Source organism: Rhynchophorus ferrugineus, unplaced genomic scaffold (assembly GCF_030347505.1).
Source record: "Rhynchophorus ferrugineus isolate W39M unplaced genomic scaffold, kcgeb_rfMv2 rfM7, whole genome shotgun sequence".
Taxonomy (NCBI): domain Eukaryota; kingdom Metazoa; phylum Arthropoda; class Insecta; order Coleoptera; family Curculionidae; genus Rhynchophorus; species Rhynchophorus ferrugineus.
In genome coordinates, this window is record NW_027472586.1 from 13,249,857 (window position 1) to 13,266,337 (window position 16,481).

Sequence of the window (16,481 nt, forward strand, 5' to 3'; positions counted from 1 at the left end):
AAGATAAATGAAAAGATAATATATATATATATATATATATATATATATATATATATATATATATTCAAACTTGATTCATATATATATATATATATATATATATATATATAGATAATAATAAATATATATATATATATATATATATATATATATATATATATATATAATAATAAAAATTAATAATTATCTCATTCATTTTTATCATTATTACATTTTATACATTACATAATTACAATCAATCATCGTGCTGAAATATTTGGAATGCATCAGAAGATGATTTGTAATATTATAAATAGAAATCTAATTATTCCAAACGAATTACTGCAGAATGCCAACTCTTAAAAATAAACGTGCTGCTATAATACAACCCATCTGTTAACCTATCGGCCTCAGTGTGATATAATCATCAAGTCAAGATGGGTATCCTGCGATATATTAAATTCGGTAATATATTGTGTTATCTTGGTTTTTTGTTCTTGTATTTTAGACCAGTTTTCTCACAGGTCGTTGGCTCTCTGTATATTTGTTGAGTTAAGACATTTACATTGTTTTGCTTCTTTTTGTTGTTTGTTGTTTAATGTTAACTATTAATATCAATGAAATCTCATTTTAATCGTTGAAATTGTTTGAAAAACATTTTTTTATGTTTATGTCTATGATACTGATATATCCGATTACTATGAGGATTTTTAATTCTCAATAAATTAGATAAAAAGTGGTACACTGATTTTTCAACAGAGTTACACATTATATAAGAATTTTAACAGATAATCTGATAGAAGTAAACTGAAAGAATGAAATAATTGCGTCGAATACGCTCAGGGACATAAATCGTTCTAATTTTCCACCTACCAGACATTTTCCAGGCTTTTAATTTATGTACCAATTTACAGGAACTTTTGCTTTATTAAGTTTTATAAAATAATTCTGAAAATTCTCAAGTAAATTCTAATTATGAGTCCGTAATATATATTTTGTTATGTGAAGTCTACTGAAACTAAATCAATTTTTTTCCAATAGAAGGCTTTAAAAATTCTATTTCATGTTGTAAAAGTCGTATTGGTCTATAATAAATTAGAAACTTGATATTTGTATGTGTTGTGACGCTTGAATGAAACGTTTAAAACTTCAAGAAAACATTGTCCAATTCGACAATTATTATGTTTAACCATATGAAAATTTTTATTGGCCCATTAATGTAATTTTATATGGGAATATAATGAAATGTTTTTTACTTATCATAAATAGTCATCTACTCTTCATTCAATAATAATGAAGAATTCTCCATTTCCATTTTAAATATTTAACATGAATATATATGTAAAACGACCCTTTTAAATTATATTGACTTTTCTCATCATCCAAAACAAACAATTCTTAATTATTATTTTAATTTTTTTATCGTAATATATACAATTTTTTCTTAAAACAATAGCATTTATCGACATAAAGTTTGCTTGAGAATTTTAATTAAATTAAGTGTAAGAGGTCAATTGAAAAGTCCCCGGTCCACCATAGCAAAACACATTTTTTTTTGGCAAAATTAGTTTTTTTATTCAACGTAATTCCGTTCAAGGGTGATACACTGATTATAGCGACCCTCCAACTTTTCGATACTATTTTTGTAGTACTATTTGTCCTTTGCTTCAATATAGGCCTCAGTTTCGGCATCTCTTCATTCGATGAAAATTTCTTCCCAACGAGCATCCTTTTCAGATCTGAGAACAGGAAATAGTCGCTGAGGGCCGGATATGGAGAATACGGTGGATGAGGAAGCAATTCGAAGCCCAATTCATGGATTTTGGCCATCGTCTACAGTGACTTGTGACATGGTGAAGCAGCACTTTCTTTTTCTTCAAATGCGGCTGTTTTTCTGCGGTTTTGTCCTTCAAAGGGTTCAATAACGCTATGTAACAGTCGCTGTTGATGGTCCTTGAAAATTATTCCATGCGCATCCCAAAATACATACGCCATAATCTTGCCAGCCGACCGTTGCGTTTTCCCACGCTTTGGAGCAGGTATATCGTGTGTAGTCCACTCGGATTACTGTCGATTGGACTTCAGAGTGAAATGATGGAGCCATTGTCACATGTCGACGCAAAAACTCGGGTTTATTAGGCTTGATCATCTTCAAACACTGCTCCGAATCAACAACTCGTCGTTGTTTTTGGTCAAAAGTGAGCTCCAGCACTCCACCCACTTTGCACAGATCTTTCAAGTACCCAAATATTCGTGAATGATATACACGTTCAGTTGATATCTTTAGAGTGTCTGCTATTTCATTCAATTTCAATTTACGGTCATTTAAAATCATTTTGTGGGTGTTTTCGTCGGTAACAACCTCTTTTGGACGTCTAGTGCGTTCACCGTCTTCGGTGCTCATTTCAACACGTCTAAACTTAGCATAGCAATCCTTAATGGTTGATTTTCCTGGGATAGTATTTGGAAACTCGGCATTAAGTCAAGTTTTTCCTTATATTGTATTTTTTCCTTCAAAAAGCAATATTTTATCAACACGCAAAATTCCTTTTTATCCTTTTTTTTTCACAATAACAAAAGTTGCTTCATTCAAGATGCTCTATTTCATAAACTAATGATCCGACGCACATGAAACTAATGATCTGTTACATTTATACATGCATCTTTTGAGGGTTAAGGCTAACTAAAACATATGGATTTAATTTTAGTAGCGCCATCTATGTGTCAGACCTGGGACTTTTCAATTGACTTGTTACGTGTTAGAAAACAACACTTTCGTTCAGTTTTGTACTTAAACAAATCATTCCTATTTTGCCGGCTTGGTTGGCGCAGCGTTGGCGGTCCTTGTGCTGTTGTAATAGGTGCGGGTTCGAATCCTGCTACGGCATGCTCGTTCATTTTTGTTTGTGATTGGCCTTCGGCAAGAGTGTAAAATCCGACAAGGAAAATGGTTCCAGTCTCGCCAGTAACCAGATTGGGTAAGACCGGGTGTCTTCTGTCCAATCCAGATAACCTAGTTGGTAAAAAGGGGAATTTAAATTATACAAAAGAGAAAAAAATAACTTAAATGTAATATACCTATAAAAATGATAACAATACATATACTTCATATTATTCCCAAAAATATAAATAAACTAAAATGGCCAGCAAAGTTTCAGATCAAATCCTAGGATTGAAGAAAATAAATCTGTCAGTTGTTCTTGCTGGTGAATCAGAGGCACAGTCTCCACAATACTGTATAATATTATGTATAACTATGTAATATTTTTCATGCAAAAATAATTGATTTGTTTATACTACATCTGTTAAATCCATGTTGTATATTTTTGTTTAATCTTACTGATTATTGTTAATAATTCGTATTGTGTTAATCATAATCCAACTACATTTAACCTATTTTTACATATCAAAATCTACACTCATATTTAATATAATACGATAATATCTGTAGAGAAATAGGCATAATATAGTAAAACTGTTTAAAATTGGTGTTTTTTCACGCAATTTTGTTATTAGTCCTTTTGACCCCAAAAAACTGAATTATGACATCATGCTTTATGACGATATTTATATTTATATAGTATGAAACTAGCTTTATAACGATTAATGCCTACCCAATATTATTTTATATCCACAATATATCTCTTCAGGGTTTGTTCAACGCTATTATAATTTATATTATAGAGCAATAAATGAGGTCAGTTATACATTATAACGAGATATCTATTTTTTCATATTATATATTTCATATATTATTTTACTGCAATATACTGTCCAATAGTTACGCAATATTTGAATTTAATTTATAGAATTATATATGCACTGGACAAAAATACGACTGAAGATTTAATGTGGACACATTATTTATACTATTTCATGTAGCATTGACTACACATATTTTTAACTTAAAATAATCATATAAGATGAAATAAAGAGAGGTTAAATCACATAGAGAGACAATTCTGATCATCGAAATGACAGAGTGCCTGAGCAATAATTGTCTTATGCAGTAATTTAATTTTGACACAGTTGTGGCACAGTTATTTTTTTAGACCACATGTTATCCACATTATCCAAAATAGACAGAGATAACTGCGTTACCATGTTGCTAAAGTAGTAATTGCTTCACAAGTAGTAATGATTGATGATCTTACGTTTCTTACGTTTACACAATTGTTAGTCTTTCTTCAGTTTAATTTAATCAACTAATGTCTGTAGACATCTGAAGTAACAGTCTGATTCGGTTTTTAGCAACTAGTAATACGCCGTATCTTTTTTAGTTATATTTTAGAGTCTACTTTTATCAACGAGGGTTTTACTGGAATATACCTACTGAAGTAGACTTCGAACCACGGTCCTCAGCATTAAGCCTACCGACTGGCGAGTGAGCAACTTAGAAATCATCCCAGAAGACATCCGATCTTATCTAGCCTGATTACTGGCGTGACCGGAACCATTTTCATGGTCGGATTTTACATTCTTGCCTAAGAACAATCACAAACATAAATTAACGACCATACCCGAGCAGGATTCGAACCCGCGACTATCGCAACAGCAGAAGGACCTCCCCTATCGCCTTTACTGCTGCGCCAACCAAACCGGCACGCTACATTTTGCTGATCCCATTACAACAAAACCCATTTAGGCCATGAACTCAGGACTTTGTCCTTGGAATTGTTGTGGTAGATCCACGTTTCATTGTCCGTCAAAACTTTTCTTTTTTTTAGCTGGAAAGCAATGAAACTCCAATGTTGAAGAGCATGAAAATGAACTTTTCTGTAAATTCGAGGCTTAGTTTCTTTAAATTCTCAGAATATATGGTTAGTAGTGAATACCAGTGAATGTTTAGAGTTCAGTTAGAATCCCTTTTTTTTTCTGTCTAGTTCACATTCGAATTTTGTAGAGACATATACTGATTTCATGCATACTAATATTTTTTCTATGTTATTTGGTAACTGAAAAAAGAATAAAATTATTAGGGATTCCTATACACAACAAACAAAACAATTGAAGCCTCACCTCAATTGTTATCAACAATGTTATTTACCTCGATATTACGTTTATTACACCTTAGACATAATTAAAGGTACTTATAACAGTAAATACTATATTAGAATGATATTGTTGTTGTTGGTAAATTACCTATTTTCAAACTACACTGGCTAGTTCCCGCCTTCCAAGGTTTATCTGCCTTGGAACGAAAATACACAAATTGTTTGAGTTTTTAGCGATGAATAATTACATTAGGGAACCTGACTCCATCGATACACGATAGGTTATTTAATTACAACACAAAATTATTAAAATAATGTACGAATAAGACCTGTGCCCATGTAAAACCATTCAGTGCGACCAAAATAACTACGTCACGCTAGATGTGGAACCTTTTAGGGCGCATTTATTCCACAAATTCCACTATTTCAAACGTCAATTTTTCTTTCAAATCATTAAGTAAGTAGTCAAGTTAGTAAGTAAATATGTGGATTTGTCTTGAAGTAGTTTTTCAAAACGTCTGTATATACTGAATATAAATTTTAAGTAAAGAAATGCCAAAACCATGGATTTTAACAGTTAGGTAGGTTTTTAACAGTGGTTTACATCAATATTTTACATATTTATCAATATATATTGATGATTAATATACCTGCTAGGATATTTCCCATATTCGGTAGGAGAAATATTTCTATTTTATTTTAGTTTAGTGTTTTATAAATAATATCTAACATTTTATTTCAATTTTCATTTCGAATATATACATGCTAAATAATATTACAAAATTAGTATACATTTAATATAAGCATACGTTAAACATACTAAATCCTGGTAGCTTGATTTTCTTCAATATCTGGGCGTTATTATGATGATCCATCAGTTATAAAGCCTGAGGGTTGACAGCCACCTTTTTTATCTCTATCCCCGCCGCTGTGGCATGTAAATTGTTTAATAAACGAGATATGTTCTGTATATAAAGCGATATTGACGTTTTACATGTGTCTCCCTATCTAAAATTAATGAAGCGTGATTGTAAATCAATTCCATCGAATTAACTGTCCAAACATTACCAACTATTTTTATTTAACTGTTATCTGTTGTATCAGTATTGTGCTACTGCGATATGAAATGATCGCATGTTTTTAATAATTCAGTCTAGCTAGATTGTGTCTGTTTTTTTAGTCGTATGCATTTAACTTTTATTATTTCTACATAATATAACCAACGTTTAATGAATTTTCTGTGAGATTTTACAGATGTATTACATGGAGATTTTGTTAACAGTTCCACAATATCTGATTTTTGCGTTTTTCTTTTGGTCAGGGTGTGTTGGAGGGTGCGTTTTTGCGAGAAAAACTTATGTTTTGTTTTAATGTAATGTAGACCCTTTTAACTTTTTTTTAGAATACCTTATTTAACCACTTTGTAATTAACACATGGGCTGAAAAGTCAGGTCAAAATTGGCTTTATTCATCAACGTAGTCTCCATCAAGAGCCACACAATCATTCCGGCATCACTCTAATATTTCAACACGTTCTTGATTTTTATCAACACTGAGCAAATGCGGCACTTTGAACAGAGCTTTCTTATAGCCAAATACTCATGCAATATAAAACCAACACGTTCTTCTAATATTTTTACGATGTTAGCTAACTGAGGCAACTTCATTTCACTTTTTATAACGGCATCGAAAAGTTAGACTGACGCTATAATCAGTGTATTACCCTTGAAGGGAATAATGTTGAATAAAAAAATCTAATTTTGCCAAAAAATGTGTTTTACTGTGGTAGGCCGGGGACTTTTCAATTGACGTATTAAAACTTTAAATATCAAAATGAAAACATTGATAACGCTGCCTAGTACCACTGTTAAGAAAAGGTTCTGCGTGTGAATGTTCGTGATCATGAACGATCATTATAGGCTCAGACTTAAAATATTAAATGGCATTTGTTTTTGTTGCAGAAAAAATGGCAAACAAAATTATATTTTTCCCCGAGGTCAATGAAGAGGATGAAGACAAACCAACCAAATGTCGAGTGGAAGAAGAGAAACTTAATATGAACAAAGGGGATTCTGCTGGAAAGAGTGTTACTTATGTCATGAGCAGTGATGACGATGATGACCGAGGAGGATGGGGACACAAACTGGATTTCTTGATGTCCTGCATCAGTTTATCTGTCGGTTTGGGCAACGTATGGAGATTTCCGTATTTGTGTTATAAGAATGGAGGTGGTAAGTATTGTTTTGGAAGTATAAATGATGTGTATATTTGTATATATCACATATGAGGTGTAGAAATAATTTTTGAGGGATTAAAAAAAGATGACATGATGTATTTAAGAGTTTATAAACAAATTACCAAAAGTTTTAATCTGCCGATCTTTATGAGTCTTCATCCAGGTGGGTGATTTGTGCACATTCTGGAGATCACAATTTTTTCAATAAACATATATATAAAATTTCATAACGATTGGCTGAAAACTCTAAGAGCTAGAATATTGGCGATAAGAGCCATCCAATCATTCCAGCGCCGCTCTTACATTTCAATACCACCACCAGTTACTGCCCACTCAGAGTACGATCGTTTTAATTTCGGAGTGAAGTGATGGATCTATGTTTCATCCATTGTCTCACATCGACGTAAACATTGTTACATTTAAATATGGCCAAACACTTCTCAGAATCATCAAGACGTTCTTATTTTTGGGAAATAATGAGCAAACGTGGCACCCACTTTGAACAGAGCTTTCTTATAGTCAAATACTCATGCAATATACAACCAACACGCTCTCTTGATATCCCTACGATGTTAGCTAACTCACGAAACTTCACTTTACGATCATTCAAAACGATTTTGTGGATTTCTTTGATATTTTCTGGTGTTACCACCACATTTGGACGTCCACTGCGTCGGTGTCTCTACGACCACGTTTGAAGTCAGCAAACCAACGTTTTATTGTGTTTCTTCTGATAGAACGGAGTCATTATAACACCTTTCAAGCCATAAAGCCATCAAGCCAAGATGCATAAAGAAAGAAATGTAAAATTAAAACACGAAGTTGTTTTTGATCCATTGTTTTGAAAATAACAAAACTAATATCACTCTTAGCATAAAAATTCACAAACTTATAAGTAAAATATCATGAAAATTTAACAGCTTTCCTTTGAAGGTTAGTACTAACTGAAAAACTGGTGAATGCAATAAAGCTAGAGTCTTCTATGTGTTAGTCCGGGTGCTAGTATTATTGTTATTCCAATAATTACGAATTCAAAAATATCTGAGGGCATGTTTATGGCTTCACTAAATATTTATTTAGAAAAATGGTACCCGTGGTCTAGATTATGTTGTTAGGAATAAGTTGATTAAGGCTTATCGACGTAGATCCTTGACTCCATAAGAAAAACACTAGTGGGCTAAATCGCAAGATTTTGAAGACTAATTGGTTAATCTCTGAAAGATATTATGATACATTGAAATCATTCATGCAGAGTGTTCATCGTGGATGTATATTATGTAGCGAGGTCTCGCTGGAACTACATTTCGTTCAAAATAAATCATTTCTCAATTTAGTCAATTATTGTTCTGTAGTGCTCTGCATTGACGCGATAAAAAGTAGAGATCCAAATTAAAATGCTGCAAAAATGTAAAGGTTTTTTCTGTTAAAATAGGTATAAAGTACTTGGACGTGCTGGTTAATAGTGTAACTTTCCGTAGTGGTTGGCCATCTATTTATATCTATTAATGTTATTAATTAAATAAATTAATTAAAATTTATTGAAAATTCCTAAAATTTAGCGTTGGGAACTATCGACTGAAAATAGTCGAAACAGTCGATAGTCAAAAAACTAGCGGTTCGACTATTATTTCAATTCGTGATGTCAGACGAAGATGTATGAATAACATACTTTTCTGTAAAAATTATGAGAGAGAAAAGGGCGGAGATAATTGCTTGGGGCAGTTAATTTTATATATGATTGTATTTTCCTATGGTAGTATAAGCGAGACGGAGATGTACACACTCCTTCACGTACTAACTTAGAGTTAACTACTTAACGAGAGAGTAATCGAATTATTACCTATTATTGCCATAAAAACAGTCAAAAGTATTTTACTATTTATCACAATTGTAATCTTTTACCCTATTACATTAACAATCTTGAAATATATCGTTCCAAAATGCTGCTATATTAATATAAGATATATTGTTATTTACAAGCAAACTACCAAAAAATCATAAAACTATATATATTACATATAAATCTATGTAAGCATAAATTGGGTACATTTTTGTCAGAGTCGTGGCTAGGACGATAGAGTCAGAAAGTTAAAAATCAGTCGAATGAAACTAGTAGAACCAAAAATAATAATTAAAAGTCCGTCTGAAACAATCGATAGTAAATAGTAACAAAATCAGTTGGATCGAAAATGGCGACTGAAAACAGTCGAATAAAACAGTGGTAAAGAGTGGTAAAATCAGTGGGACCAAAAATAGGGACTGAAACAGTCGAGAGTAAAGAGTAGTCAATTACTAAACATTCGATAGTCAATTTCGGTCAATAGTTCCCAACACTACTCAAAATATATATACCGCTTTAGTTTAAATACTTATAGGGACAATAATATTTCAGGAGTTTTTTTGGTCACCTACACGATATCCATGATCTTCTGCGGCATTCCCATATTCTTCCAGGAAATTGCAGTTGGCCAATATTTGGGTTCTGGAGGTATGACTTTCGTTGGGCAGTTATGTCCTATTTTGAAAGGCGTGGGATTCGCTACAATGACCATCGTGTTTCTTTTGGATATATACTATTGTATTATCATAGCCTGGACTTTGTTCTATATAATTACGACCATCGCGTTTGTTCCGTTGTTACCGTGGGAAAGTTGTGGTAAGTATCCTTAGTTCTTTTTAAATTAGGCATCACTTATACGTTTTATTGTTCCAGATAACTGGTGGAATACGGATAAGTGTTATACCCCTGAATATAAAACCATGATGAACGTCAGCACGAAACACACGTCGCCAGTTGAGGAATTCTTTGAGTATGTCGCATTTACCAAACTTACATTAATGCGTTCGGTGGATAGAAACAGCTTTTATACCAGAATTATGATATTTTCAAATAACTTCAACAAAGATAGGTTTATTCCATAACAAGTCAATCGAAAAGTAACCGGCCTACCATAATAAAAACATTTTCCTGGCCAAATTAGTTTTTTTTGTTCAACATAATTTATTTTAAGGGTGATACACTTATTATAGCGACCCTCCAACTTTTCGATACCATTTTTGTAGTACGATTTGTCCTTTGATTCAAAATAGGCCTTAGTTTCGGTGATCATCTCTTCATTCGACGAAAATTTCTTTCCAGTGAGCATTATTTTGAGATTTGAGAACAGGAAATAGTCGCTGGTGACCAGATCTCGAGAATACGGTGGATGAGGAATTAATTCAAAGCCCAATTCATGGATTCTTGTCATCGTATTCATTGTCTTGTTGAAGCAGCACTTTCTTTTTTTTAAATGCGGCCGTTTTTCGGCGATTTCGTCCTTCAACTGGTCCAATAACGCTATGTAATAGTCGCTGTAGATGATCCTTCCTATTTCAAAGTAATCAATGAAAATTATTTCATGCGCATCCCAAAATACACAGCCATAACCTTGCCAGCTGACTGTTGCGTGTTCTCACGCTTTGGAGCGGATTTATCGAATACAGTCAGTCCACTCGGATAACTGTCGATTGGATTTCGGAGTGAAATAATGGAGCCATGTTTAATCCGTTGTCATATATCGATACAAAACTCGAGCTTATTACGCTTGATCATGTTTAAACACTGCTCCGAATAATCAACTCGCCATTTTTTTTGGTCAAAAGTGAGCTGGCGTGGCACATACTTTGCACAGAGCTTTCTCATATCCAAATATTCGTAAATGGTATAATGTACAAGTTCAGCTGATATCTTTAGAGTGTCTGCTATTTCATTCAATTTCAATTTACTGTCATTCAAAATTATTTTGTGGATTTTTTAAATGTTTTCGTCGGTAACAGCCTCTTTTGGGCGGCCACTGTGTTCACCGTTTCGATGCTCATTTCACCACATTTAAACTTAGCATGTCAATCCTTAATGATTGATTTTCCTGGGTCAATGTCCGGAGACTCGGCATCAAGCCAAGTTTTTGCTTCAACTGTATTTTTCCCTTCAAAACGCAATATATATATATATATATATTATATATATATATATATATATATATATATATATATATCAACACGCGAAATTCCTTTTTATCTATTTTTTTCACAATAACAAAAGTTGTTTCACTGAAAATGCTATAATTCACAAACTAATGATCCGACAGCTGTCAAATTTATGCACGCAAGAATTGGGCCATAAGGCCACAACAAAAAAGTTTCATTCGGTCTCTTTCACTATCAGAATCACTGTTCAAGTCAATTACCAAATCATTAAATTTTAATCTATTGAGCACTTGTTAAGGGTTTTCTCCTTTTCTCAATTACTTTTTCTGTCAGTCTCATGAAATTTATCCAAAGCGAGTTGTTTTGTAAACTAATACTAACTCAGCTCTAAGAATAAAGCTATGCCTGTTTCCACCATGAATGATAATATATCTGTGATGAATTATTAAAAACCATTATAAATAGTAAAATAAATTCTATGTTTCCTAACAGTGTATGAAGGGATAACATGTCTCAAAAAGTTGTATATCCTTAAGATTTCTCAGAAACAATTGTATTAAATAATATTTATATGGAAAAAACTTCTGACTGTTTTCATATGTTTCATAACTTTAAACTTAATTCGTCACCTGTTTCGGGACAAAACATCGTTCTTTGTATTTACACGCTATCAATGCTAACATCAATATTAAGTGCAGCTGCAACACGTTAAACACACTTTCAGTAAAATTGCATCAAGTTAATACTTAACGGTATAAACACTTGTCTCTCTAACGCATTTTACTGGCAAGAGGTGGCTCATATTATTTCGTTCCTGTTCGAAGTAGAGAAACAATCACTTCCTAACTCTAACTATTTAATGGCTTTGACATTTTTAATCAAAATTATCACATATTTTAAACAACAATTGCCAAAAGAACGTTTGCCAGTTTATAATTTCTGATTATTATCCTTAATGTTTCTGCTGACATACAATAACGACGTAGAATAGTACCAACACAAATTCAATTTTATAAACCGATTTGGTTACATGTTCGGACGCTTCAGATGTTATTCTATCTCTTTTTGAGACTTATTTGATATTTAAAGTAGATTGAACTATATTTGTTTTTCTGAGAATGGATCCTTTCAGTCCGTTTTCAGCAAGTTTCATCAATGATTATGAATCGATGCAAATACTTTAAAAAACCCTATTACTTTAGGAAATTTCCAAATCATATGAAGGACTTGCAAGCATCTATTCGTATTCTATTTTATTTAGTTCACCATTTATTGTGATGGCTGTCTTAGTTCTGGATATTCGACTTTATATTATTATCAATAAGAATGGTTAATAATTTTTTAAAATTTTTTTACAATTTATTTACAGATACAATTATTAAATACAAGTTTGTGACTGACGTCTTTGATACTGGATTTTGTGAAATTGATACCCATATTATTTGTATTACCTAGTGTTTTAACTCTTTCTTTAACTTCTATCTTCTTCTACATGTTTTGAGCAATAATAAAAAGACTTATATTATGACATCTTTCAATCAATAATCATCATCATCATCATATTCTATAAAAAATGTGAAATTAAATAAATAAAATTAAATATTATTATGATAATCTTAAAAATAATATAATAATTACTGAATATGATGTTATTTTGTTCCGTTGTAATTAATTTTGTAACATAAAAAATAATGGCGTATCTCCAGGCACATTTTTCCGTGTATTTTTATCGACAAGGACTCGAGACTGAATGGGATGAAATTTTCTTTGTGCCGTGTCTTAATTACCTTAACAGTGAACGGATTTCTCATTATATCTTCGTTGTTTCAGCCACAAAGTTTTGGGAATTACTAGCGGTGGCCTGACTGACTTGGGTGGATTACAGTGGAACCTTTTCGTCTGTCTGATCATGGGATGGCTCATGATTTACTTCATAATCAGAAAAGGTTTACATCAAAGTGGAAAGGTAACATAAATAAATGGGTTAGCGAAATTAACTGACAAAATATAACTTTTCAGTTGATTTGGTTCTCAGCTATATTCCCTTATGTTATTTTGTTCATCATGTTGTTCCGAGCAGTGACATTGGAGGGCGCTGGGCAAGGCTTATACCAGTATGTTATCCCGAAATGGGAAATGCTCTTAACCCCCGCCCCTTGGATGGACGGAGCTTCTCAGATCTTCTTCGCCTACAGCATCGGATGTGGTGCCTTACCAGCATTGGGTTCATACAATAAGTTCCACCACAATGCTTATAAGTAAGTAATGTTATCGAAAAAATAGATTTAAGCAGCAGCTTTTCCAAGATGGAATAGTCTAAATTCAATTGGGTGCCAAGAAAATTTGTTTCGAATATTTGTCAGATATTTTTACTTATATTTTGAGTATTTTGAGTTGAGATGCCCTCTAGACACATTCATTACATTTCGCTGATCCTCATTGCGAGATTTAATTTTTTTTATATTTGACATATTTGGAAAGAACCGAGAAATGAGTAGAAACATATGCGGTTATATGTCAGATGTTATTTGATTTGAAAAATGATGAAAAGGCAAGGGGGCAGGAGCGAATTATTCTGCCGATATACAATGAAAATAAATTCAAAAAGAGTGTTATTATAATACATTTTTTCCTATAATAAAATATCCTCAAATTTTTAGAATGAATATATATATATATATATATATATATATATATATATATATATATATATATATATATATATATATATATATTGTATATATATATACTAGCGACCCGCCCCGGTTTCGCACGGGTGCAATGCTGATACTAAATTAAATACACTACAGAAAAAATATGAACGTTGTATATAAAAACATAGCGGCCCGCTCCGACTTTGCACGGGCATAAAATATATATGCCTATGTCACTCAATGAAAACATGATTAAAATCGATCCAGTATTTTTGGTTCATTCATTACTGCCCTTGGCCTGCACGCATTAAATTTGGAGTAAAACAATTCCTCTTCCCCTATACTTACTATGAAGATTTCCTGCTATCTTTGGAATATCTAAATTCATACAATTTTTATTACATTACACATTTTTAAACGCAAATTTTAAATTTGTAATATCTCCGAAAATATTTGTTTAATTTACATGCTGTAAGGAACCATATTGATCTATATTAATTGCACACTGTATTTAAGGTACTTAATTCGATAAGGATTAATGCCGTATTGCTTAGAATAGCTTCGTAAATAAGCCATTTTCTCACGTAAAAAGAAAACAATAAAAATGGTTAATGTGTGTTATCCCTAAAAGATAAACATATATCATCGCGGACTTTTTTGTAGACCTTTTTATGGTGTACAATACTGTAGTACATTAATTTGATCCAACTCGTAGGGTTAGGCAGCGTTTTTGCTAATTGCTAAATAAGCCTAAAAAATAGGTTAATTTACGACATCACGTTAGAAACCTCTAAAATTAGCAATGTTGCCTTAGTATATTATGCATGTATTATACATGTAAACCTTCCTCTTGAATCACTCTATCTATTGAAAAAAACCGCATCAAAATCCGTTGCGTAGTTTTAAAGATTTAAGCGCACATAGGGATATAGGGACAGAAAAGGCGACTTTGTTTTATACTATGTAGTGAAGTATTAAAACTATATATAATAACAATATTAATTGCCGGCTTGGTGGCGCAGTGGTAAAGGCGATAGGATGGTCCTCCTACTGTTGCGAGAGTCGCGGGTTCGAATTCTGCTGGGGCGTGGTCGTAAATTTATATTTGTGATTGTTTAAAATGTGTGATTGGTCTAGGCAAGAGTATAAAATCCGACAAGAAAAGTGTTTCCAGTCACGCCGGTAACCGGGCTGGGTAAGACCGGATGTCGTCTGGGATGATTTCTAAAGTTGGTTACTCGCCACTCGGTAAGCTTAATGCTGACGGCCGTGGTTCGGAGTCCAAGTTAAACTGTAGGTCCAGTCCAGATAAACCCCTAGTTTGTAAAAGAAAACTTTCAAGTATATATAAAGAATATTAATTGAAGCAATATATGTATGCATAGGGAATACCCGAATAAAACAGCCATTTAGTTACTGTTTTACTTTAACTTGTAACTCGACACAATATTCGCTATTTCAAACTTAAATTATTCTTTCATATATTTTTTGCATAACTCTAACAATAACACTAACTAATTTTTAAGCATAACAAATAACTATTACTCCGAGTAAAGTAAATACGTAGAATTGTGAATACGTAAAGTAGTTTTTCTAAAATAGTCATCTAGCCTATTGATGCTATAACAACCTTTGTGGATAAAAGACACGCGTATAAAATATTTAAAAAAAAATTGAACCGACTTCAACAAATTTATAAGGAACTCACTAAAAAGTAAAAAATAACTAAATCTAGGTTTTTAACACAAAAAGGCGTTTTAAAATAAAATCTGTACATAATAATCGTTGTAATAATAACTAAATAAAAATAAACAAAAACCATTATTAACCTATCTACGTTACTACACGTACTTTATATTCTACTATATACACACAATTTAGCTTAATACCTACCTAAACCTATTTATCTATTTACAATATTATTTTAACTACTACTTAGTGGTCAGTTTGAAGTTGGTACGAGCACCAAATTGGATTTGTGGATTTGGAACCCTTACTAAAAACTCCTTAAAAACTCCTGAAGGGTATAGTGGTCCGGTCCCTGCTTTCGTCATCAGCTTACATAAATAACTTCAAAGTATACAATTAGTTGTCTGTACGTCCCTATAATATTTAAAGAAATATGTTATAAACTCCTAACCGTTGAGGAGTTCTGTCTTCCATCACATAAGCTCAGCAATAACATTATACACAAATATCTGATTATTTTAGGTAAAAAATCGTACATAAAATTACTGGATAGTGAAAATTAGCCTATGCCTTTAAAAAAAATAAATATTGAATAACTTGGAAATATGGTAGTTTTATAATTTGGTTTAAATAACGAAGATTCTAAAAAAAAGACTTACATTTATCTGTTGCTGCTAATTTGTCTTATGGTCCACGTGGGAACTAACAACTAACCAACAAATGAGGAATTAAAATTGTATGAACCTATTTTATCACTGCAAAAATTCAATGCAATATTAATTTTCTTAAATTCGTTTAACTTACTCGAGTTAAATACTGAAAAATCTCAATGTCGTGTTGATTTTTGGTTCAGTCAAAACTTTTTTTCATATACTTTGCAGATTATATTTTTAAATTATCGGGTTTATGAATTAAAGTTTCACGAATTATACAACGCGTGGCAAATGTTCCGTTACCATTGAC

General features: G+C 32.2%; 1 protein-coding gene across 4 annotated transcripts in view; it reads left to right on the forward strand.

Annotated features, from left to right (window-relative positions):
- Positions 1-16,481, forward strand: part of LOC143199932 (sodium- and chloride-dependent GABA transporter 1) — a 71,219-nt gene that overhangs the window by 39,332 nt on the left and 15,406 nt on the right. For 3 of the 4 annotated variants that reach the window (XM_076410090.1, XM_076410091.1, XM_076410089.1), the window contains 5 exons: positions 6,935-7,204; positions 9,602-9,865; positions 9,923-10,019; positions 13,006-13,141; positions 13,195-13,433. In XM_076410090.1, the coding sequence (XP_076266205.1) occupies positions 6,940-7,204; positions 9,602-9,865; positions 9,923-10,019; positions 13,006-13,141; positions 13,195-13,433 (1,001 nt within the window). In that variant the 5' untranslated portion in view covers positions 6,935-6,939. Of the gene's footprint in view, positions 1-326; positions 445-6,934; positions 7,205-9,601; positions 9,866-9,922; positions 10,020-13,005; positions 13,142-13,194; positions 13,434-16,481 lie in introns of those variants that run through there. The other variant, XM_076410088.1, reaches the window with a different exon arrangement.